This window comes from Cygnus atratus, chromosome 4, assembly GCF_013377495.2.
Source record: "Cygnus atratus isolate AKBS03 ecotype Queensland, Australia chromosome 4, CAtr_DNAZoo_HiC_assembly, whole genome shotgun sequence".
NCBI lineage: Eukaryota > Metazoa > Chordata > Aves > Anseriformes > Anatidae > Cygnus > Cygnus atratus.
The window spans coordinates 75497877-75521474 of record NC_066365.1 but is presented as its reverse complement, the minus strand read 5'-3'; the positions used below and the strand labels follow the sequence as shown (position 1 = coordinate 75521474).

At 44.9% G+C, this 23598-nt stretch overlaps 1 protein-coding gene across 2 annotated transcripts in view; it reads right to left on the bottom strand.

Annotated features, from left to right (window-relative positions):
* Positions 1-3201: 3201 nt before the first annotated feature.
* ATRN (attractin) overlaps positions 3202-23598 on the bottom strand; it is a 144803-nt gene continuing 124406 nt past the window's right edge. For both annotated transcript variants that reach the window (XM_035547379.1, XM_050710518.1), the window contains exons 27-29: positions 18844-18951; positions 6239-6353; positions 3202-5203 (exon numbers count right to left, since the gene is read on the bottom strand). In XM_035547379.1, the coding sequence (XP_035403272.1) occupies positions 5079-5203; positions 6239-6353; positions 18844-18951 (348 nt within the window). In that variant the 3' untranslated portion in view covers positions 3202-5078. The remainder of the gene's footprint in view (positions 5204-6238; positions 6354-18843; positions 18952-23598) is intronic.

Sequence of the window (23598 nt, the reverse complement as noted above, 5' to 3'; positions counted from 1 at the left end):
TTACATATGAATGCAATAAATGCTAAATTATACATATTAACAAACTAAGCTCAAGTCCGAACACAGATAAGAATTGTAAATAATTACAGAATGACAAAAAAAAAAAATCCAGAATACAATTAATTCAAGGATCCTAGTGTAAAGGACATTTACTGTGCACAAATTTCAGAGTAATATAAAACCTATTTTTATGTTCTTTTTGCTTTCCTTTTTTTTTTTTTTTAGAAAAAAAAAATGGACTGACTTGTGTTACACTTCTCCACAATTATTTTTCTTCTTTCTTCTGGTGAGGTTTGTGGAGCCGATGAGAGGTGTAGAGGAAACGCCTGGAGAGCTGCGGTCCCTGGAAGACGCACGAACAACGTCCACATGTAGTGTTAGAGCAATACGAACCCAACCAAACCCGCCCCGGTGCACAAGCAGAAAAAAACCAGCACGCAACACTCCCAGCACGGGCAACTCATCTCGTTCAAGCAGCTATCAATAGAAAAAGCATGAATTTGACAAAAATTGCCAATAGTGTGTCTGAAAACGAGGAGCGCACGCCTACCTGTCCCTTCCCTTTGCTCCCCCAGCGCCCAGGAGCGTGCCTGCTCCCTCTGCCCCTGCCCTCACCACGAAGCTCGGGGGGCTCTGAACCCCCCAAAGGCTCCTTCCCTTCCCCGCCTGCCCCTGTGGCACTCCAGGAGATGGCAGGGGAACAGCAAAACAAGCCCACAGCTTATATTATTGCATGGATTGCTTTGAAAGTTGCTCCCAGCACGCAGGGCCCGGCCTTTGCTTTCTCGCAGGCTCAGTGCTGACAAACCCGCATTTTGGGGGAAAAGAGGGGGATTTTAAGAGGGCACGGCCAAGGGCACGTGGGGTGGCTCTGTCCCCAGCTCAGGGTCTGATGGAAAAGCAAAAGCAGCCGCTGGCACGGCGGCGGTCACGGACGGAGATGGGCTGAGCGCCGCAGTGCTGGGCCTCGGCCTGGTTACGGGCAGGCCTCAAGCTTTATTTTGGCCGCTCAGGTGAGGGTCTACTTCATCAAAAGCTCGTTTTGGCTAACTGAGGGCCAGTGAGCCGAGCTGCCATTTTAAAACCATACCATAAACCCTGATAACGTGGGTTGGTAAGGATTTACCACAGAGAAAACGATGTTTCGGAGCAATATTTAGTGTACAAACCATCCCTAAGGAAACCTGCATCTACCAACAAGGGCTTTGTGGAGCCTGTCATGCCCTTACAGTACCATACTATCAAATTTGGGGACATTGTAGGCTATGACTTTATGCTGATCACAGGCATTAACCCATCACATACAGGTTTATTTTGGCATTTTCAATACAGCACATTTTAAGCCCCATGAGAGTGGCAACAACTCAGAAGCTGTGTCCTATAAATCTTCTTGTATCCAACACATCGACCCATATTGTGGCAGGGTCTCCTACTGCTCATCCTACAACAGTCCAGAGAAAAGTTTGGGCTAAAAAATGGGCAATGGCGAAGGAAAAACGTGTTTCTTTGGAGATCCAGTGGCACTGCTGCTTTCTAGAATAAGAGGGCCGCAACATTTCTTCTTGATTTTTGTAAAGGCTACTCTCAAAAAATGAAAACGTTCTGAGGGCTGAGACTTTGAATGCTGAATTTCAGCCAGTTATAAATGCTTGAAAATAGTGATTTTGAATGGAAATCACTGGCACAATCTTAATAGTAGAGGCTTAAACTGCTGACTTAATCCTCCAAGTAATGACTACGTTAGGTACATTTATTACCTGTCTTCAAGCGTTGTTTCTTTCCCTTTCAAATAGAAGAGCCTTGTTTTACTTCGCTTATACATTTAAGTGAAACGCATTTGAATACATAAAGTCAAGTTATGCCTCCCTGCTTTACACCACAAGATATCAGGAATATAATTTGATGTTTCTTTAAAGCTCTGGAAAGTTATCTAATGCTCATCATATGAAGAAGTTATTAAGACAAAACTCATACATCATTTAAAATGCATCAAAAATACATTCAATATTTTTCTGGTTTATATACACTTTAAATCTGTCAACGTTCGGCACACTACTGTATAGTTTATGTACAAGTGCAAAATTGGTGTGTTATTTTTCATTTATTTACAGATTCTCCCATGAAATAAGGTTGCTCTTGTCCCCCCTCACCTCCAAGAGAAACAACCCCACAAATCCTTCACTTCTGATATTGGCCCGGTGATAAACCACCAGCAGTTCTTCCCCCCATTCGTTCCCATCTTCGTCTCTATTTTACCTTTAAGCTGGGATGAAACTGTTTGCAGCAGAGATATGTATGAGAGTTCTCTTTTTCCCTCATCAGTATGGAGATAAGATGCAGAGCAGAGCTACATCCAAAAGGAGCCGTTTTGTTTGATTTATATAAATAAGTCTTGTTCCTCTATTTACATTTTTTTGTTGGTTCTGCTAATCATCAAAGTTTGATCATTTTTGCTTGTTTTTTCAATACCTGACACCTCGCTTCTGGGCATGTTCCTCCTTTTGAGACCAGACCACCCAGCTCTCTCTGGGGGAAAATCATCCCTGTCCTTTTGGTAACGTACAAATACATCACCCTTCCAGGCCTGTTGTTCAGAAAGCCATTTCCTTCCAGGAAAGCAACAGCTTTAAACACTGCTGAAATGCTGTCCTGAATACAGAGACTTAAGCACGAGAGTTTTCTCAATTTGGGTTGGCAGATCTCCACCCCAAAAGGGCCGGAGAAGCGGGAGAAGACGTCTCTGAGCATGAGGATGCACATCACAACTGAAAGCATGAGGAGTTAGAGCAGGGGAGGAATTGTAGTCCAGTATTACTTCTCTGGTACAGTCTACTCCAGGTTAGCCTTATACACATAGAAAGTTACAAAATATGTTCAGGAGATGAATCTGTCTGAGGTAATCTGTGCATCAGCTACAACTTAATTGCCTAAAACCCTTCATTCTGAAAGACATCGCTCATCCCTTTCCCCCCACCTCAATTTCTTTTCCCCAGAGGGAGTTTACACTTCTGGTATAGAAACAGATTGGGGAATATACATACAAACATATATATACATATGTATGTATATATGCATTTTTCCACCCTATTTTTTCCGCAGTTCTGTTGGATTTGTTAAATGACACAGCAGCTCAGCATCGTAATCCACCGAGACTGCTCGATCAGCAGGCTGTCCCCCGTCACCACTGCCCGGACACACACAGCAGCTCACATCTTTATTGCAATGCCGCGCTCCAAAAAGGTTCTTCGAAACACGCACTAACAAAAAGGAACAAGTGGATGATATGTGATGGATTACCAAAACGTGCACAAAAAAAGATGCAGTTACTCGGGTTGCGTTTCGGGAAAGGGTGCTACCAGACCAGAAGATTGGACAGCAGTTCCCTTTGGTCCCCCTGGTTCGTTGCTTCTGCCTGTCATAAATACTAGATGTCCTCCTCAGAAACGAGCAATCCAAATGGAACCACATGTACAGTGATTAAGTTACAATCTCATGCCTCGTTTGGCACATCAACATCATATCTCCACCACCACCACTTGGCGTGGTCCCAGCACCGCACCACATGCCCCCAGCGCGATCTGCTGGATCTCTGCCATCAGCGGAGACATCGCGCAGCAGCACGCACAGACAGGTACAGCCCCACCTTGAACCTCAAAACACAATCCCAACTAATTCACTTTAAAAAGGGCCAGATGGTTTGACACACCCTCCAAAAGCCACGCCTTTTTTTTTTTTTTTTTTTTTGCTCTTTCCAAATCCCTTCCTTACACCAAGCCACCGTCTTCAGCATCAAAGACCTGATACGAACACCCAACCCACACAGGGAACATCATTTAATCACGGAAAATTCACACCTGTGGCCAAGTGAAGCTGCTCTGCCTATTTTTTTTTCCTCATCCTCAAATGACCTCGCACCCGGAGTGTTGCTTTTTACACCCAGTAAGGAGATGGGACAAGTCTTGCTGCCAAGGAGCAGCGCCTCCGTGCACTGGCACAGCTCGGCTCTTGTCCAGAAAAATGGCCCGAGGGAAAAGGGAGGGAAAGAGGCCAAATGGGCAGAGAAACACAGAAGAAATGTAACGTATCTGACCCAGAACACAAACTGCTTCTATTAAATGCGCCGATGAAGCCAGGAGTTTTCTTCTGAGATACTGAAACTCTACTTTCCCTCCAGATATTTCCATCTGGCTGAATAGTTTGTGGGTCACGAAAATGCCATTTTCTCCTGACTGCACGTGACATATTATAAAGAGCACAGATTGCCTTGAGTGACATTCTCTCTCTCTCCGTATATATATATTTAAAAGGAACATAATTATGTTAAAAAGAAATGCGTGTAGTAGTCTCCTCACTCCCTAGATCTGTTCAAGTCTAGGCACTTGTGTGTGGTGTACTCCAAGTAGGTTAAGACTATGTAAACACTGAGTCCTTCAACAGCAACACTCAGCTCCTCCAGGTATTGCACTTGGTCTGAGCAACACACAACATCACCCTTTAAACCACCCTAGCTCTTGCCTTCCTGACGTTGTGGACCATAATTACTACAAAAAATTGTATCTGGAAGAGAGTTCCATTTAAATAATGTGGGAATAAACATATATATATTAAATGAAAAGGATGAAGATGCCTTGAAGACTAATTGTAGTGTTTATGTGTTGAGCTGACACCTGTAAACACTGCATCTTTTTTTTTTTTTTTTTGTACAGTTTGATAAATACATGAACTACAAAGCACTTTCCATGTATAAACCTGAGTGTCATTCATTGTACTACTGTTCTATTTACACTGACCATGAACGGTGGGGAACGGATGTTTCTCGACCTGCAATAAAATTATTTTACTTTAAACTCGAAGAAAACAAAGGCGCAATCTGAAGCCACGTGTCAGTAAAAACTTAAGTGGAGCAGTTGTCAAAGAAAGCCGACTATCACGTAGATGAGAGAAAAGGCTGGGTTCAAGGAAGCTGTGTTTTTCTGAGTGCTTCTAGTCTCTTGTGACACAACTTGAAAATCTTCCTCCTCCTAGGTGTTACTTCTCCGTTTTGTGTAAAACCCCATACAGTTTCTGATGTCCATGCATCAAATACAGGTTCCTGGCTGTGCAGGGGGCTGCTGTTTCCGATTTCGTATTGCACCCGATTTCTCTTTGTAGGCAATTGGCATCTGTTGTGAAATGTCCACCAGTGCGCTGGCCACAGCAAGACCTGAGGCAACAGAACAAAACAGTCACGGAAACAAATTCTTTCACTGCAGCTGAGAAAAACCTTCCGAGCCACAAAATGAATATTATTTTTTCAATTGTTCTTAAGAAAAAGCAAACTAGAAAAGCATTCTGGCTGAGAGATTAGACTCTAGAGGCTATTCTGAAGTAAGCTTTTAAATACTGCATGTTTTATTGAAAGCAACTGCAGTAGAAAAAGCTGGGAATAAGATGTGTGGGTATTAATGGATGTGACACCCGTGATATTAAAGGGAGGAGTCTTTCTCCGCACCAGTAAGTGTGCTAGAATAAATGCTCAAAGCACCTGTGCATGGAGGTTTCACTGCACTTCCCAGACATTCCTCATCTCTGCAATCTCCTCCCACCATATCCACGGATAAACCACTAGCTCACAGCCAAACAATCCCATCCCAAAGCCAATGAGCAACTTTTTAAGACCCACTGCTTAAAAATTTTAGATTACCGTGCTCTCCAGGCACTGGAAAAACCCCAGTTAAATCACAAACTGCCCAGCAGACTAAGTCTCAGCACTATGCAGTGAGTTTTAACTGAGAAGGGGCTGGGACCAAGGAGACCTTAAGCTGGATGGAGAAAACCTCATTGTCTGGAGCTGCCAAAAGCAGGACATGGATGCTTGGCAAGGACTTGATGTCCCCCTATGGATGGAGCAGGGAACGGAGACAACAGGCTGGGAGATGAGTTATTTTCATAAATAACTCCTGCAAACCTGTCTGTAACAGTTTGCGCTTTCTTCCCAGCTGTAAATTAAAGCGTAATCCAAATATCAAGTGTTCATCCACCAACTGACCCGAGAAATTGAATCAAACCTGAGGTAGGAAGCTAGCAGGGTCCAAGCCAGCCAGCTTCAAATCACTTGAGCACATCCGCACCAGCTGCGGTGTGGATACAGCAATTACTGCGGGATCAAGTCTGAAACCCTAAGGTGAATGAATCGCTGAGGCTGGGGAAGGAGCACAGAAGTTAATACCATGCCAGTGGAGACAAGGATGTTCCTCACCTGACTGTCCTGGTGGTGGTATACCCCCAAGTCCTCGAGGCAACCTCACGAACACGGAGAGAACGGCTGCTTTGTTGCCAAAGCAGGGCTCCAGAGCTATCGGCTTCGGCACAGTCTGCAGTGAGGGAAGGAAGAGGAGAAGCCAGTGTTACATGGTGTGTTGCACCCTCCCTCTTCCCCCAGCGTCATCTTTTTTTCAGATCGCACAAGCTCCAGGGCACGAACCGTATTTCTGCGCTTGGCCAGCTTCCAGCGCGTAGCTAGCAAAGCTAAACCCAACGTTGCTAACAATCAAAACCCTGGTCGTCATAAAAAACACATTTACTTAATAAAATCCAGCTATTAAGAAGTCAAGCGCTGCGCAAGGCTTGTATTTCTCCCTAAATTCAATAACGAAGGAGCAGTTTATGCCAAACAACGGGATTAAGCTTTCTTCTCCTCGAACCCAGCAGCAGCACTATCACAAAGAGCGGCACGCCGGGACTCGGGGGTTCAGCATCCATTTCCAGAGCTCAGCTCTACGTGACACTGCCCCAGCCCTGCCTGCATTAACACGGAGAACACCACCGAATTCCCAAACACTGCTTCCTTTCTGTTTGCTTTAAGCTGTCCTCATAGTCTTGCCTTTCATTTCTTTCCCATGGGGTTGTGTTCGTTTCCCAGTGCTCTCCTGGATTACTCTGGACAATGTTCTCCGGCACCTGGTTGCTCAGGGACCTGAAAGTGCTTTACAAACTCTGCTGGATCACCGGATCATCCTGTCCTTTTTGAAATTACAGAGGATTCAGCCGAGCAGAGGACTGCAAAGCTCCTGCCGCTGGATCTGGTTTCAGCGAGCAGCTGCACCAGGAGTGACCACGCGTTACTAAACCCTGTTTGAACACGACCCTTTCTGAACGTGAAGGTTTCACACTAACACTGCAAACCCGAGCATGAAACAATTTTCAGATAAAACGTGAATCGATAAGCATGAAGACACAACGGGCAGGCAGCCCTCTCCCACGCCAGAGGAGCAGCGTCGTGGACGCTCCCATTACACGCTCTACTCTCTGTTATTAGAGAGACAAAATGCAACAGCACAGCCCAGAAACCAAAATACGGTTTTTGCCGAGTCAGGCCCCGATCCCACCCACGATTCTGTGTGATCGGGACGTCGCAGCAGTAAGCTGAGAGTGCAAGTTTGAGCCTGGAAGCGCAGGTTCAAGGGACTGCTTCCTTTTGTTTCCCAGGAACAAAAAAGCTGAGATCCACTCTTTTACCTGATACACTCAGTGAGATCTGATTTCTTTTTTAGCATGGACAAGCTAAACTCTACCCTGGTGTTAATGAAATAATTATTGCTTTTTTCATTAGGCATAAGATTGTACTACTGTACTTAAACGCTCAACAGAAACTCGATACGATCCGAGACATTGAAAAAAGGAACAGGAGTCAAACGATTCCATTAAATTACTGCTGTGCTATAAAAAAAAAGAAGAAAAAAAGATGACAGCAAGCGAAATGAAACTTACAACTGTTCCCATATCTCATATTTACCGTAATGATTGCAACAACGATTAGTTGGTCCGTGCAATGTAGATAAATACCTGTTCTACAGACCAAGAAGGTAAGCTGCAGCCTGCCTTGTTTAGGACTGCAGATTTCTACATCTCCTCCCCACCCCCAACAAAGGGATCCGGCTCGACAAAACGCCTTCCCCACGAAGCATCCAAGCATACCCTTGTGCTACATCCCACGGGCGACTCAATTACCAGGGGTAATAATTACCAGGGGTAATGGGAAAGAGCACTGGGAAGGCAACTGCAGAAATGCAGCACAGAGGCTTCTGGCGCGGGAGCGGGCACCGAGCACAAAGTTTATTTTCATCCGGAGGGCACCAGGCACCTTTCTTCTCTGTACTGTGACAACGTGGGGTTGTAGGGCTGGGGCGATACAGCAAGTCCTCGTGCTCATCCCCAGCGTGGAGCAGGGGTGAGCTGCAAAGACCGAGGGAGTAAGACAGCAGAGAAGCGGCGGTGGGAGGAAAAGTACGAAGGAAGAACTGAAGAAGCCAAGAAGAGATCATCTGCTCTAATCTCTTTTTAATGTATTTGCTTTTAAGTCCTGCTGGATTAATCAGAACGCTCCTGCAGCTCTGCTGCTTCTCCCGCTCAAATTGTGGAGCGCGGCTCTGCTTCAAACGCGCTCGGGCTGGCGTGGCGGTGCTCAGCCGAACGCTCACGCTCATCGTCCTCCAGCCAACGCAGGCAACGGGGGCTTCGAGTGCCTCTTGGGGTCTCTGCATGCAGCCCCTCACTACCAAAGTGTAATGCTCTGCTTTAGAAGCAGTCACTCCTGCCTCTGCCGTCACCTCTGCCAGACCTTTCCAGAGACTCGCTGCTCCCGGCCCCCGCTGCTCTGACACCGGAGACTTTCCTCTACCCTAAATTCCTTCCCAACTCACGTCCTGCTGCGCCTCCACGTGCTCCCTGTGCCTTCCCCTGCTGTACATCTCGGCCCTCGTTGGGCTCATCTGAATGAGCGATGCTCTGAATCTCTTCTCTGAACACAAATATTCCCTTCTCCAGCTCTCCCAACAGTCCCTCTCCGCTCCTCCTCTGCTCTTTGGACCACGGGTGACATTTTGGGCCCCTGCAATGGCATCAAAGCATCCTGATCCTCCTGAACATGCTAAACAGGTAAGAAAGAGAATATAAACTTTATTATGCAGCTCTTAGTCACAGAGCTGAAGGGACTTGGAGGGTAATTTAGCTCGTCTCAGCCCCAAGCAGGATCCTTTCTCCTCCTCTGCCCTTTCCAACTAATGAACCCGCAGCGTGCAGCAGAAACTTTCATTACGAGTCCCCACGGGCATGATCTTTCTTTTTCCATGGGATTTTTAGCTTTATTTCATTCCTCAAGGTCACACGCCTCCCTCCTGTCTGTTCCCCTGATCCCAGCCTGAACCACGAAGAGCTCCCACGCGCGTGTCACTGGTGCTGGAAAAGTCCAGCCCGGGTGGCCAGTGCTGTCCCCAGGCGAGTGACAGCAGACCCCAGCCACACCTAAACCTAAATAAAACTCTGTTATTTCACAGGGCTGCCTCCGACCCTCATCCTGCAACATGTTTTTAAACTATCTGCAGTACCACGGATAGCTGGGGGCAGAGGTAAAAGAATTGCTAGTATTTCACCGCCTGCAGGACCCTGTTTCTATTTGTCATGCAAAGCAAGGACGTATGCTTTATAGAATGATGCATCCAGAATCTGTCAGGCAGTCGCAAGCTAATTTGAAAGGAATACACTAAGAACAAGATTATCTTGTTGCAGCTAATCCCGGTCTTAAATCTACAAGGAAAAAACAGTCTCGTGTCCATCAAAACCCAACCATTTCCCCGAGGCAAGCTGCAGTTAGGAACTGCAAAAGCAGCATGAGGAATGAAGCCCCGCAAATTTATTTTTGACAGCACCAGTTGGGGCACCTGCTTTTTGAACTGTGACTCACGGCGCATCTCGTCCCCGCGTGCGCGCTCGCCAGGCCGAAAGACAAAGCGCAGCCTGATGAAATGACTCACGCGCCGAGCGAGGGGGATGCCGAACACCATGCGAGGTCAGCCGGGAGTGAAGGGCATCCCGTGCCCTCTGCGAGATGCACGGCAGCCCAGCGCTGGAGCCCGGGGACTGTATTCTGCAGACACGGAGGAGAACACGCAGCTAATTCAACCAGCAACTTCGTGGGTATCTTGCTCGAAGATGTAACCCACAGCTGGCCTTGCCACGAGCCTGCTCGTGTTTTGACATGACCTATGCAGGTGTCACCATGGCACAGAGCAGCTAGGGAAGGGCTGGCTGCCTTCCTCAAGCTGTATTTTTGTGGGGAGACCCAAGAGCTCGCATCTCCTCTCCTCCTCTTCTGAAGCCTGTCTCCCTCCTGCCTGGCTGCCGAGTGCTCTCGTTGAAGACCGAAGCTGCTTTTCCACAAGGAGGTTTGGAGCGGGTTTGGGAACCAGAGGTCAGGTCATTATAAATGCTCGTGCTTCAGTCTGACAGGTGGCTTTTAATGGCCCACTTTAAAAAAAAAAAAAAAAAGCAGATCTCCAAAGTTTGTAACACCTTTCATCAGATGGTTAAAACCAGCCTCTGCCAGAGACTTTCATCTAGAGTGTTTTGATAAACCCATTGTTGAATTATATAAAGCAATTCCTTTTTTATTGAAGGCTTAATGGCACAATAAAGCACACATTATTCAAATCTATGCAAATAAGGTGCATCCCTCAGACACTTGGCACACGATGAGTGCTTCGTGCAGAGCCTGAACAGCAGCGTCCTGCCCAGGAGGGGGCACAAAGGGGAGAGGCGAGCCCAGCTGCTGGAGCGTGTGGCCGGAGAGGCAGCTAACGGGGTAAAAAGATCTCACCTTGGCTGGGCCGGGTCGATTCGGACAGCCAAATTGCCATCTGATAGCCCGGCAGAAAGCAGCCGTGCCCTCGGCTCGAGCAGAACAAGCTTGCTCACAGCTCCCGGGCTCGGCAGCACCAAGAAACGTGCAGCCAGGAGGCTTCTGGTTGCGATGGAGGTCAGTGAAGGGTGCTGACCTCGTGCTGATCTGTGCTAGGAGCAGACGACTGCAGCCTCCTGGTTTATCTCCCAGGCACCTTCCCCTAAAGCTACCTCCCGTCCTTAAAGCAGTACTGTGACTGTGCGACCCCTTTGTGCAGCTGATGGCCTGAGCCCTTCTCCTGCAGTGGACTTGGGCTACTCTTCCACGCCAGCAGAGCTACAATAAATAGAAACAGCGAAAAAAAACTAGAGATTGGGGTACTGCAAGCATCAAACAAAGACCAAAAAAGCAGCAAAGACCTCTCAGCCCGGTGCAGAGATTTAAACACCCTGTAAGAGGCAGCAAGGTGTGCTGCAGCAGCCGTTTCTTAACCAGAAAGCTCTATGCCAAGTTTTGCATTGGGCAATGCCTGCAAACAGGGACTACCCTATTTTGGGCCAAAATACGACGTTAACGATATTTTACTAAGTAGTGACACGACCCCATTGTTTCTGGGGGCAGTGAGGATCTATTCACAGCAATTTTCCCCGGATGACTTTACTGGCCAAAAGCACCACCAAAAAGCCAAGAAACTTCAGTTGTTTACGAGTTTTGATATATACTTGATATGCGCAGAGCTTAAACAATTACAGACCTTAAAAGCTGTAAGAGAGCTCTTAGGTCATCTACTTAGGCTGCCTTCTCCAGCAGTATGTCCTGCACACACAGTGCTTTTACCAGGCCTTTTGTCGGGGCTGTTTCTAAGTGACCCAGGTGTGAAGTGCGCCGCCAGCTCCCTTGGGAGACAATTTCACAGCCAAACGCTTTTCACAATCAAGTTCCATTGTACAACATTCCACCTAAAAACTCTTTTTTTATTATTATTATTTCGTGTCATTATTTCTATTTATGCTGCTTATATTTGACAAATTCTAAAGGTTAATAATATGTCACATAAAACTAAAGGCTAGAACAATAAATAGGCTGTGCAATTTAAAAAACACAGCGTCAAATTTCTTTAGGTTCTGTAATACACTGCCAGCATATTGTTTCTCAAAATGTATAAAAATACGGTAGGGACGTTTTTTTCCTTAACACGAAAACATATTTCTGCGGTTGGATCAAATCACTCTTACATGGTTTTCAATTTCCAGTGAGGAAATTAAAATAAAGCAAAAGTCTTATGGTGGGGGAAGAGAAGAGGACCATTATTGAAACAGTTTAACTTTATTGTATGATTTCACTTCTTCAGATGATTTCACTCTGTAGAAAAAGGGTCAAATTCCATTTGCAAGTTTTTAAATTGTGCCATTAAAAGCCGACTGAACATTTGTAAAAGAAGTTACAAGCAATTTTCGATAAAAAATAGAGCATTAAGTTTTAAAAATCATATTCTCAGGGTAATATGTATGTCTTCCAAGATAGAGACGAATGAACTTCCAGCAACAATTTGCAGTAAACGAGTCTAGATTAAAAATTTATATTTACTTTGCCCCTGATATCTACCTTGGAAGCGACACAGGGGCTGGGGAACGGAATCGCTCACCGCTCTGCCACGACACTGGGTTCCTGTGTGTGAGGAACTAAATAAAAGTCATATTCAAGCCTTTCAGATGAATGCTAACAGTCTGAAATTGAAAACACCCACCCAAGCACCCTGCGCTCCCAATACCTGGGAGCATACACGCAGCAGCCCAGCGTAATGGGGCCCGGAGGTCGCCCCCATTGCCTTGAACAACTATTTTCTATTTTAAAATGCACGTTGTCAAACTGGCAAAGGCAAGCTCCGAGTGAGGGAAAGGATTTCGATAGGCAAGTTTATATTTCAAAAGCAGTCACCCTGAAATGACAAAACCCTCATGTCAGAGCTGTGAGCGCTTCCATGCACGTTTGCGACCGCTTGCCGTTCTTTTTCAGCTCCCTGCTGATGCCCCAGGGAGGGGATGGGATGGACGAGGCCACGGGGATCAAATCTGGGCAAAAACACACACGGCAAATAGTGGATATTTATTTTGGTTTTGTACGGGTGGAGAGGCAGGATTCTTTTGCTTGTTCTTTTCAACCACCAGGCTGGTTTTTGCACGTGAAAAAGTGCAATAACAGAAGGAAGGAGGACAGTCAGACGGAGACTGCAAACACAAGACACACACAACCACTACTTGGCATAAAGGAATGCAAACAGGTCCCCTATAACGTTTTTGGGAAGCTGCTGATATTATCAGAAGAGACAGTCGCTGGCACTAGAGGGAAAAAAAGAGATTTAAAAACCTTCTGTAGGGAGCTTTGCACTGCTTCCTCTCCCTCCAGCAAACTCCTCCGTATCAGCTAAAATCGGGGTCTGTTCTGCCGAAAACTTTGCAGCCTTCAAATCTAAATCCAGTAAAATCTCAGCTCAATTATCAGCCAAATATTCCCTAAATACGAGGCGGGCTTAGCAGCTGTTTGTGCTGATCTCCTGATAGGCCCCTTCCAAATATTTACCACGTGCATGGAAACGGCAAAAGTTTTCCCCAAGTACCTGATTTTGTAACAGAAACCAAAGCGAGGTTCCCAGCCCTAGTTAACTGGAAATAATTCATTAGGCGAAGGTTTTATCATCTGTTTTTGTTGTTACTTCCTCGGGACGGATCCCAGGAAGGCTCTATGCGATGGCAGTGCAGGTCTTGCCCATCTCCGATGCCTGGATGACGGCTCCCTGCCCACCGCTGTCGACTCCAAGCTTCTTGTTGCAAGGGGATCCTACACTTTGCTATGAATTATTAGCAGGTGAGCCAGCACAGCCAGGATTAACACCAAATATAAAGCACGAGCTGGGATATCACTTCTGGTGTCCCTCGTCACCCTGATGCAACAGGAGGGATCCCACGATCTGCACACGGACCGTGTATAACAAGTGGAAGTGATTTTTGTGCTTTTTTATGTTCTTTTTGTCCTTTTGTAAAGACAAGGAGACAGCTACACGCCAACACGCTCTGAACGGCTTAGCGTTAATGCAGGGAAAAGCTCCCAGAGCCAGCAAATGTGAGAAACCCCGGAAATAACACATAAGAAGTTAAATTGCATTTCCAAAGGCAAAGCTCACAAGCCCGAACAGCCCGTGTTAGCCAGGTCAGGTGGAACACCACCAGCCACCAAGGCTGTGTGCCGACCACCTCAGAAACACGCCACATTAGATTAGGATTACCCAGCTTAATTTTCACCCCTCGATTTCATCCCCTCCCTCCAACCATTATCCTTTTGAGACTCTTCAAAGAACACCTCTCCCTTTCAGCTTTGAAAAATCCGAACCTGCTCTGTCCCCACCCTGACACATCTCGATAGCACAGTCGTTTTTGCTTAGGACTGCTCCTACCTCCCAGCCCATATGCACTTGCCAAGCCTGCCACCCTTCCACATCTGCCTGCTTGCCCAAGGACTCCCCAACTCATCTGGGTGACCTGCCAAAGCAGGAGGCTCCGTGCTTACCATGCTCGTGTTAACCCAGCTCATTTTAAGTGAAATGGGGTGGGAGGCTGGTCCGTCAGCAAATTTGATGAACAAATAATGGGTCAGTAACATGGAAAGCGAGGTGGAAAGGAGCCACCACGAGCAACAACCAGAAGAGGATAACAGCCCTAAAACCCACCAACTGCTGGGCCTTTAGCTGTTCTTCACCAGGCTTCTCTCATCGCCGGAAACAGAGCTACAAGTAAAAACGAAGGTGCCATGTAGCAGTGATGGAGCTGGATGATGCTTATCCACATCCAATATTTTATTATTTTATTTTTACCACTCCTCACCGCGACGGTACCAGAGCTATCGTGCTTGCCACAGGACTCCTCACCGCTCCTCCTTACCGGTGGTTACAACCCCACTGCAGTGTGAAACGAATTTAACAAGGGCACCGCTCGGATGTGAAATACAAGTAGGCTGAGGATATAAATCTGTGGTATCCCCTGCCTGCTCCTAAATCAGCCCACCACTACATCTCTGTACTTCTTGAACAGATGGGACCTTCTGGCAGTCTTTAAACCACTTAACAACACTCTTCTGTAACAAAACAAACTAATTACTAGAGAAAGATGCTATTTTCCATCAAATTTCTGCTATTTTTATGGAGTCAGCCAGAGCTGATGTCTGATTAAGGACTTGCAGTGAAGCTATTTTACCTTCAGAAGGCCAGCACAGCAGAATTAAATGCACACCCGCACGAAGGTACAGAACATGCCAAAAGAACTTCAGCAGGATTTTGCTCACCGACACTTCTCTCCATTTAGGTACCTACAAATGCGGACAGCCTGTCGATCGCGGATGCAAAGATAATCATCTCTAAGCACTGGCTTTGCACGTCGCATCCCTAAACACAGCACAGCAAGGCTGCTCCACGGCTCAGCTCCACCAGGCAAATGCTTTGTTTTATGAGAGTGTTTTTCAAAGCCTCTGAAAGCTTCCAAGACAATTCTGTCTGACTTAAGGATAAACTTCCCTAATGAAACAATTTTCTTGTTGATCTTGCAGGTGTTTTGCTCAAGCTAAGCATTTGCTTGCTATGCTGTTATATGCTTTTCTTGGGAATCTACAAGTGTTAGCTTCATTCCGTTACCAACTCAAAAATACCTGGGAATCACTGTAAAATTATAAACTTTCCGAATTCTTACAGGAAACAGTCTTCTAAAAATCACTGCAGAGAGCTACAAGATTTGGCCCTAGGTACTCAGGGATGTTAAATACTCATCGAAGAAATTACAATAGGCAGCACCTCAGAATGCACGAAAAGCTGCAGAGAAAAGCCAATGGTTTTTGTAATAACTAAACAAATTTAGTGGTAGATTTGTGATCCACTGGGTATTTGTTGTGCGGGAAATAAACCAAAGCAGCTAGTTACGTGTTGCCTAGCTGCAGACTATATTATGAATAGTTTCCCTGCAGGTAAATCATTTTCTATTACTTCTAAGTACCCCAGGAAAAATACTAATTGAAAACACAGTTCTAATACTGTCCAGCTGGAAAACATTAGCTTAGGATGGAACTAGCTTGACACTGGCTGCCAATTGGCTATGTACAATGGAAAAGGAAATTAATCTCTTGCAGACAAGACATCCCATTTTCCAATTCTACTTTGTAACCCTCAAATAAACACATTATTAACCACAGGCTTTGATTCACATGGGGAAAGGAAAACATCAATGCGTGCCTGATAACGCAAGGCTGGATTTCTTGTACAAAACGAAAGCTCTCCAAGTTTGACACCGCGAGTGGCAGAGCAACCGGAGAACGGCTTATGGTCCAACAACTTAACAGCATTTCTTCTCACTCCTTCCTTGGCTAATAATTAAAGAACAGATAAAATGAAAAGAAAAATGCAGTTCCACATTTCTGTAACAACCCAGCTCATCTTCCTGCAGCTCCCTCCTGCTAAAAGTTTTTCTCACATGCAGGCGGATAAGGGATGAGAGAAAAACACTGAAGTTGACCTCAGAGATATCGAGACTGCTTTTTCACTTCTAATAAAATGCACTTATACGCAGCATCCAGCAGGTTAGGCAGCCTCAGAGGGACCGTTCCCCATGCTGCTCACAACCTACAGGTCTCCTGCACCTCCTCTCCTTTCCTCTCAGTTTCAACTTTGCTGAAACACTCCAGACTTTTATACATGCTTTCATCCCCTAAATAAATTCTGCAAGCTATCGGTAAAATAAATTAATTAAATAAATAAATAAATAAATAAAATTAGCTTCTCTCCTTGTCATCGAAAAGCATCCTTATTCTGCACGTAGGTCTTCCAGCAGATGGAGTTACCTGCTGGCACAATAGCCCATGTCCTCTCTTTGGCTTCTGGTTGCCGCACACACTTTGTGCCATTTGCCTGAATTAGACTGCTTCATTTTTGTCTGCAATGGATTAAGAAGCATTTGCACGCCTTGCTGAATTATCAGCACAGAGGGTAATTAGCAGTTGGTAACAATTTCTGGGTCTGAAAAGGGACATATGTCCATCTGTCCACAGTCTTACTTATTATGCTTAAAATTGGCTTCTCCATCCCTTCTTGAGTAACCCAAGGAGGTCAGACAAGTGAGACATGGACGATGACGGCAGACATGGGAATGCAAGGAAATATAGCTGCTAGTGCCAGAAAAACAAAATCCTGTCTGCGGATGCACTTCAAAGGAGGTTTTTGCATTCCTCTAATCAAAGAAGAAACTGAGAAGAAAATAAAAAGCAGAGAGGTACCGAGGAGCAAGGGAACAAAAAGCTCATATGAAAAAGAAATAAGCACTGCCAGCTGAACAAGAAGAAAAATAGCACACATCAGAACAGCAGAGATCCAAAGTTTAGCATCTTCTCTGCAGTTTTTTGAGCGTGGACGAACTTGTCAGAGATCAAAAAGTTTAGGACAGTTTTGTTCTGGCCTGATGCTATAGGGGAGGTGTTTTTAGTTTGCTTATTTCTACAAAATTAGTGTGAATAATGGAAAGAGGGGAAGGGAAATGCCCAGACAGACTGCAGCCCAAGACCATCAGCACCACGAACAAGCACACAAATATGCCTCCATCCCAATGGAAACAGCCACACGCATCCTACAGCTTCTTCAATGAAGCAGTGAATAAAAGGCTCTAACATGTTGGGTGACAGCCCAATTTTACAGGCATGTATTTCAAAGTCTTGGTGAGCTGTCAGAGGCCAATGGTTTCCAATCTCTATCATCCTCAGGACAAAACTACAGAAGTTATACAAACAAATTAAAACTGAATGATCAGGAGTCTAACGAACGTCAACAGGGAGTATGGTCACCCCGGACCTCCAAGGAGAAGTCCCAGGCACAGGTCAGCTTAGGTGCCCAGTCAGTCCACTACCCCAAATTACTGAGTGCCTTTGCAAATTTTACTTTGTTTTCACTACCTGTGAAAGTTCCTATCTGCAAAGCAGGGACACTAAACCCCTAGCTTTAGAGAGGTAGTGATGATTAATTCATGAAGTACTCAAATATGGAGCAGTCACAGGAATCATTCAAAGCTTGGGACAGAAGGTTTGGATGAAATACAGTAAATAACCAGGACAAATAATGAAACTACAACAATATATTGAGAATCTTTCTCTTCTAGTCTTCCATTCAGAACATGCTGCATGACAAGAACCAGGTGGAAAAGGTACTGCAGCTTGCCATGAAAGACTATGTTCACATGTATGCAAAGAAGAGCTAAGGCTATAGAGGTGACCTTAAATGTGACATTTCCTGATGCTAAGGCCAAGATTTGAATACGAATATCCACCAAACAGAGGTTCTGGGGTCAGACTGTTTTTCTGTGCTTTATAATATTTGAATTGCACACATTTTTGATAGAAAAGGATTACTTGCTTTCTTGCCACAGTAGCAGAAAGTGAGAAACTTTGTGCCTGAACTAATGATGAAAACTTCAAAGAACTGAAGTCTGAATAAAATACAACAGCTACTTCAGACAGAGGAAAAAAATATCAATGTTCTCAAGTTCTTAACTTTTCCTTTTTGAGTACAAGTCTGCTAGTGAAAGCATAACATTAAAAAAGATCTTTTAATTTATTAGTCTCCTTTTAAACCTGCGTTTCCTAAAAATACAATGCGCTGTGACTACGAACATGCCAGACAGGTTTTAGACAATGATTTCTCCACACTCCTATTTATGTATCACAAGATGTATTTGAAAATGTATTTATAGCTAGAAATATGTTGATACTATTAGAGTACACAGACATGATTATATTCCTGTTTGATTTGAGAAATCGCAGAAAAATGCTTTCTATTTGCAGTACCTATAGCTATTTCTAGCCAAATGTTCTACCGTGTAAAACCGCATTCTTCTCTATTACGAGGCATAAAAACTAACAAGGCAAACACAAAATCTCATACACTACAAACAGCATAGCTCTTAGCTAAACCAGCTCAAAAGTTGTAAACATAGACCTGAAGGTATAAAATCAAACGAAAACGAGATCTTTTGGCCCTCAGAGACTTATAGTTTCTCACAGATATCTAACAAATGGAGATTTTTGGATTATTGCATTAACCACAGTTTAAAACAAGTATCCACAATTAAGTATGGTGAGGACCACCCTAAAGCACCAGCTCTCACCTTTATGCTTCCCCCAATGAGATCTGGCGGTTCTTCATCTGTTTCTAAGGCAACGTTGATGGAGGCGAAGGGGCGACTTGCCATCTGTTGCATCTCACGGAGTAGTTGCTAATTTAATAAACAGAAAAATATTATTATTATTTTATTGTTCCAAAACAAAGATGAAAAACCACGCATCTGAGAGGTTCTGCCCAATGCAAAGGGATATCAATGAATACGGAAAAATAACCTCCTGGTGTTTTAACAGGATTAAGGGTACAGATAATTGTAAATATTCACGTTACTACAGTTTAACAAGTCATTGCAAGAAAAGCTGTACAGCACCATCTTAGCCTGACTTGCTTGCGAAGGAAAACCCATCAACTTAAGTTACCGTAAAGCAGCTAATTCCTTTTCAAGCTGCGATCCTCTAGCTGTTTGCCATCACCTGTCTGGGGCATAGGAGGACTCCATAAGATTTGCGGGAACCATTTTAAAATTAAACTAGCAGCAGTCCATAACAACTGTAAGAAAGAATCTGACGTTTCTTCGAACAGCACTAGCAAAATGTTGTCAGGTGGCTATTGAATAATTATTTCTGTTTGCTTCTTTTCTAAACATAGCAAATGTATCAAATGACAAATACGTCCTTGCTGCAGTATGTTTTATTCCAACAGAAAACATTTTCCTGAGCAAATCCCTGCAAGCCTTCACAACACAAGACATCTTTTATTGTGCTCTTAAGCAGTTTTAAGCACTATGATGCAGCTCCCTTTTCTTAAGGAAAAATAACGTTTCCTATAGGGCTGGAAACAGCATTTCAGTTGGAGCCGAGCTGTGGACACACACTCCTGCTTGGTTTCGGCTGCTAATCCCCTACACCAGCAGCAAGCTACACCACCAGTAACTGGATGCAGAAGCCACGACCCTAATTCCCAGAAGCAATGGGTATGATGTGTCTCAGTGCCCCTTTTTAATAAGGGGAGAGACGTATACCTTGTATAGCTTGTAAAAACCAGCAGTCTCACCCTTAAGCACAGCAAAGTGCCTAACCCCACCTGTTGTTTGCAGCATTATGCAATTAGCATTACTACAGAGCTGCAGCAGCACTCGTTATATTCTATTTGTAAGGTGGATTGAGGCTCTCCCAAATGCCTTGTATACTACCACCATCCTCAGTCCCCCTTTAAGCTTGGGTGATTTGATGCTTCAAGCCCTAACTGATCATTTATAGCACTAAAGAAACCACCCCCAAAGGCACTGTGCCCCCGGTGACCCATGGATGCTGCGTTGCACACACCCAGCACAGCAGAAGAGGACACTGGTCTCTGGAAGACCAAGAGAAGCAAAGCCCATCAGAGCAGATTGTAGATACTGTCACAATCGAAAAGAAAAAACCCAATAAATTCACACAAATGGAGCTGTACTAAGTATTTGCAAGCAAACTTGTGCGGACCTCACACTTGGGTAAAAGAAGTCGAGGAGTTTTCGAATATTTAAAGCACACCAGCAGATTGCAGACTAAAGCAAGTGTGAAACAGATTGCTGGGTTGTTGTTCCTGCAATTGTCCCCTTCAGCTATCATAAAGCGCTTTGTTTAATAGCTATAAAACCAAAGAACAAGCTGTCCTGATGAAGATGTCCAGGAGACTTACGAACTGAAAGCTATTAGCTCTTTTGAAGGAAGTTCAGTTTACTAAGGCAAATGTGCAATTTGGCAACATGACTCCTATTGAAGTCGACAGTAGCGTCAGGAAATAAAACCCCGGGCAGGGCTGCGAAAGCTGAGCTGCCTCCGAGTGAGCAATGGGAAAAGCGGTGCTGACAGCAATATTCCTGCTTGCATTTTCTGAACTGGAGAAGGAGAGTCATCTGTTTCAGGGCTGCCCCAAAGCCAGCTGCCGCTCAGCACAACGGTGGCCAAACCTGGTAAAACCAAAGGTCCAGACTGTCACCAAACCAGCAAAAGCCTCAGGGAGAATATCCTTCCCCTAACACTGCTTTCTCGTGTAGCAAAAGCCATGTTACAAAACCAATTCCCTGAAAATTAAGAACAAATTTGAGAAATAATTGCTCTGGAACCAGAATGTCACTCTTTCCCCCAAGGCATACGATTGCGTGTTTAACCTATGCAAGAATAGATCCTTCAATATTTGCTTGGTGTATCAAAATTTTAATTAAAATGTGTTGTTACGTTGCAAAGGAGAAATTGTGGCACTTCCCTAGTCAAGATGCGGAGTATGTCATTAGAAATCAGCAGCAGGTAATGTCAAGATACCCCCTAACCTGCCTCACCACCATTCCTGATCATTTGCTTTCTGAGTTTTAGAATAATTAACCTGAATAAACTTCCAAGCAAAGCTTTGGTTTCTAGATCATACAATTAATAGGACAACCTGGGAATATTTTTCAATCACCTTGGTCTGAAGAGGATCTTAAAGGCAAAACATTTGACAGGCTTATAATAAAAACACATTAAAAAGCGTGTACAGGAACACACCGTGGACGTTTAATACTGAAGGAAGCACAAACTTAAAATGAGAACCTGTACAACTTTCATCTGCATGGATTTTTTTCATGGAAAGAAGAGCTTCATCCCGGTAGTCCTTTATGTTCATACCCATGGAGTTAATCCACGATGAAGCGTGTGACTGACAGGAGCACTGCACCCGAGGGTGCAGGGAAACCGTTCCCTCTGTACAGCAGCACAGCCGCTCATGCAAAAGAAAAACAGCCACCCGGGTTACCAGGTTAATTGACTAATATAACCTGTGCTGTGTTTTCTGACAGGAAAAGCCTGAACATTTTATTTACAGTAATAAAGCAGTCACTGGTTTCTGTATAACTGTCCTGCTACCATTAATCTCAGCAATTGCCCCCTGTGGAGCCTCTTTTATGAGCACAGGGCTCTGGTACCTTTCAGGATCGGGCTCCGGTATTGTCAGGCGTGAAAGGATGCCAGGTTTTCCAGAAGAGGGGCACGCGTTTTGGATTTTATTTGCTCCTTATAAAGAATGGATTTTAAAAGCTATCCAAACCAGCCATCTATAACTTGTAACAAAGGCGGGTTTTTACACGAGTTTCATCTCAATTTTCAACCGAGAAAGGAAAAAAATGGAAGCTCCAGAACAGAAAACCCATGGGTGTGCAAAGTGAACAACGGGCACAGATGAGCTCTTGGTTTAAGGGAGAGTAAAAGCAAAGCAAGCAGGATCTCATGGGAAAGGAAGCAAAGTATTTCCAGCAGACAGGACGGATTCAGGACTCAGGACAAAATGCTGCAGAGGTATCAGCGGAACGTGTGGCACCGATACTCCATCCTGTGGTTGAAAGAGGTGGCTTTAAAAATGGGATCCAGGAAAGAGCAATAGTTTCTTTCATAGTCTTTTTCTTTTCCCCAAAATTTGTGGATCTAATCCTTCAAATCTTTCTGAAACTCTGAGCCTTCTCTACCTTCGGTACCTATAGTTTGTTGGTTTTAGCAGTTCAGCTACTCCGTGCATCCAGTTGGGTTTCAGAGGCACTTTTGCTGAAGATATTTCAGCAGAGCAAGCTACGTGGTCCTTTACCTTGCTGACACGAGTACGACTAAAGATCTTCCTTCGAGGATTCGTATTACAACCTCCCAGGCTGCAATGAATCTGGGGTGGTGCTGCAGAGCTAAAGCAATGACGACCTCCTGCAGAACCACAGGCATCTCTACTGCTGTATTTCTGTCCCACCATGGAAAACATCAAGCTCCGCTTGGTTACGAATGAGCACAATCAGCAGCCATATCCTCCAGGCTGTCCACAGCCAGCTTCAAAAGCCAGGGCACCCTGAAATTTGTGTTGTGTTTTGAACCGTTACCCTATCTGTATTGCAAAGATAAAATGGTCCAGTGGGCTGAAACCCAAAGACCTCACAACCAGCAGTAAGTCTTACGAAAGTAACAGCTCCAGCATCATGGAGAGAGGAAACGGATGAAGAAGATAAGGACAGAAACTGATTTGTACTCTTGTTGTTTAAGACATTTAGAAGAAAAAGGAGAATTGGGGCAGAAAAAAATATTTGGGATTTTCCTGCATCATGCTGAGAAGTGCAGCTCTGCCATGCAGGATGCTGAAGGTGCCATTCTCCAATGCAGATTTAGCAGCCCTGGTCATCCCCTCCCGATCAAGGCTAAACAGAGGGTGAAAGAAGCAGAACAAGGCTGTCTCCTCCTTCCCGACCAACCTTTTTAACTGCATCAGTTCTGCAAAGTTACTCGATCGAGTCAGTCCCCTTACCCGTTCCCTCCAAGGCTCTGCACAACGTGCAAAATGCAATCTAATCAAACACCAAAAGGTCTCGCTGCGTACGCTGAGGATATGTAAGCAAAGGGTAACAAAATTCTCCCAGCAAGGCTTATTAATTCTGACCTGGTAACTCGCCAACCTAAGTCATGGTGATTTTGTTGAGGTCAGAGGACAGGCTGTGCTCCCTTCATTCCAAAGCATACTGGGCAGACTGGCTGGACTGGTAGACAGGCTTTTGTGCTTACAGACATCCAAAACATGCAGGAACTCGGGCTTCATTTGAATTCAGAAAGTGGCTTGTCCCATTTGTCCCAAATTAACTACCTATTTGCAGACACTGCTGCATGACTAACCTAGAAAACCTTGTCTTAAGAATCTGTCCCAGAGCTCTCCTGTAATGACATCTCCCAAAATTGCAGCTCCTGGGCTCCCACAGCCTGTATTCGAAGGGGATCTCCCCCTCCTGGGGTTCCCAAGGGCCTTTGGAGAACGTGCCAAT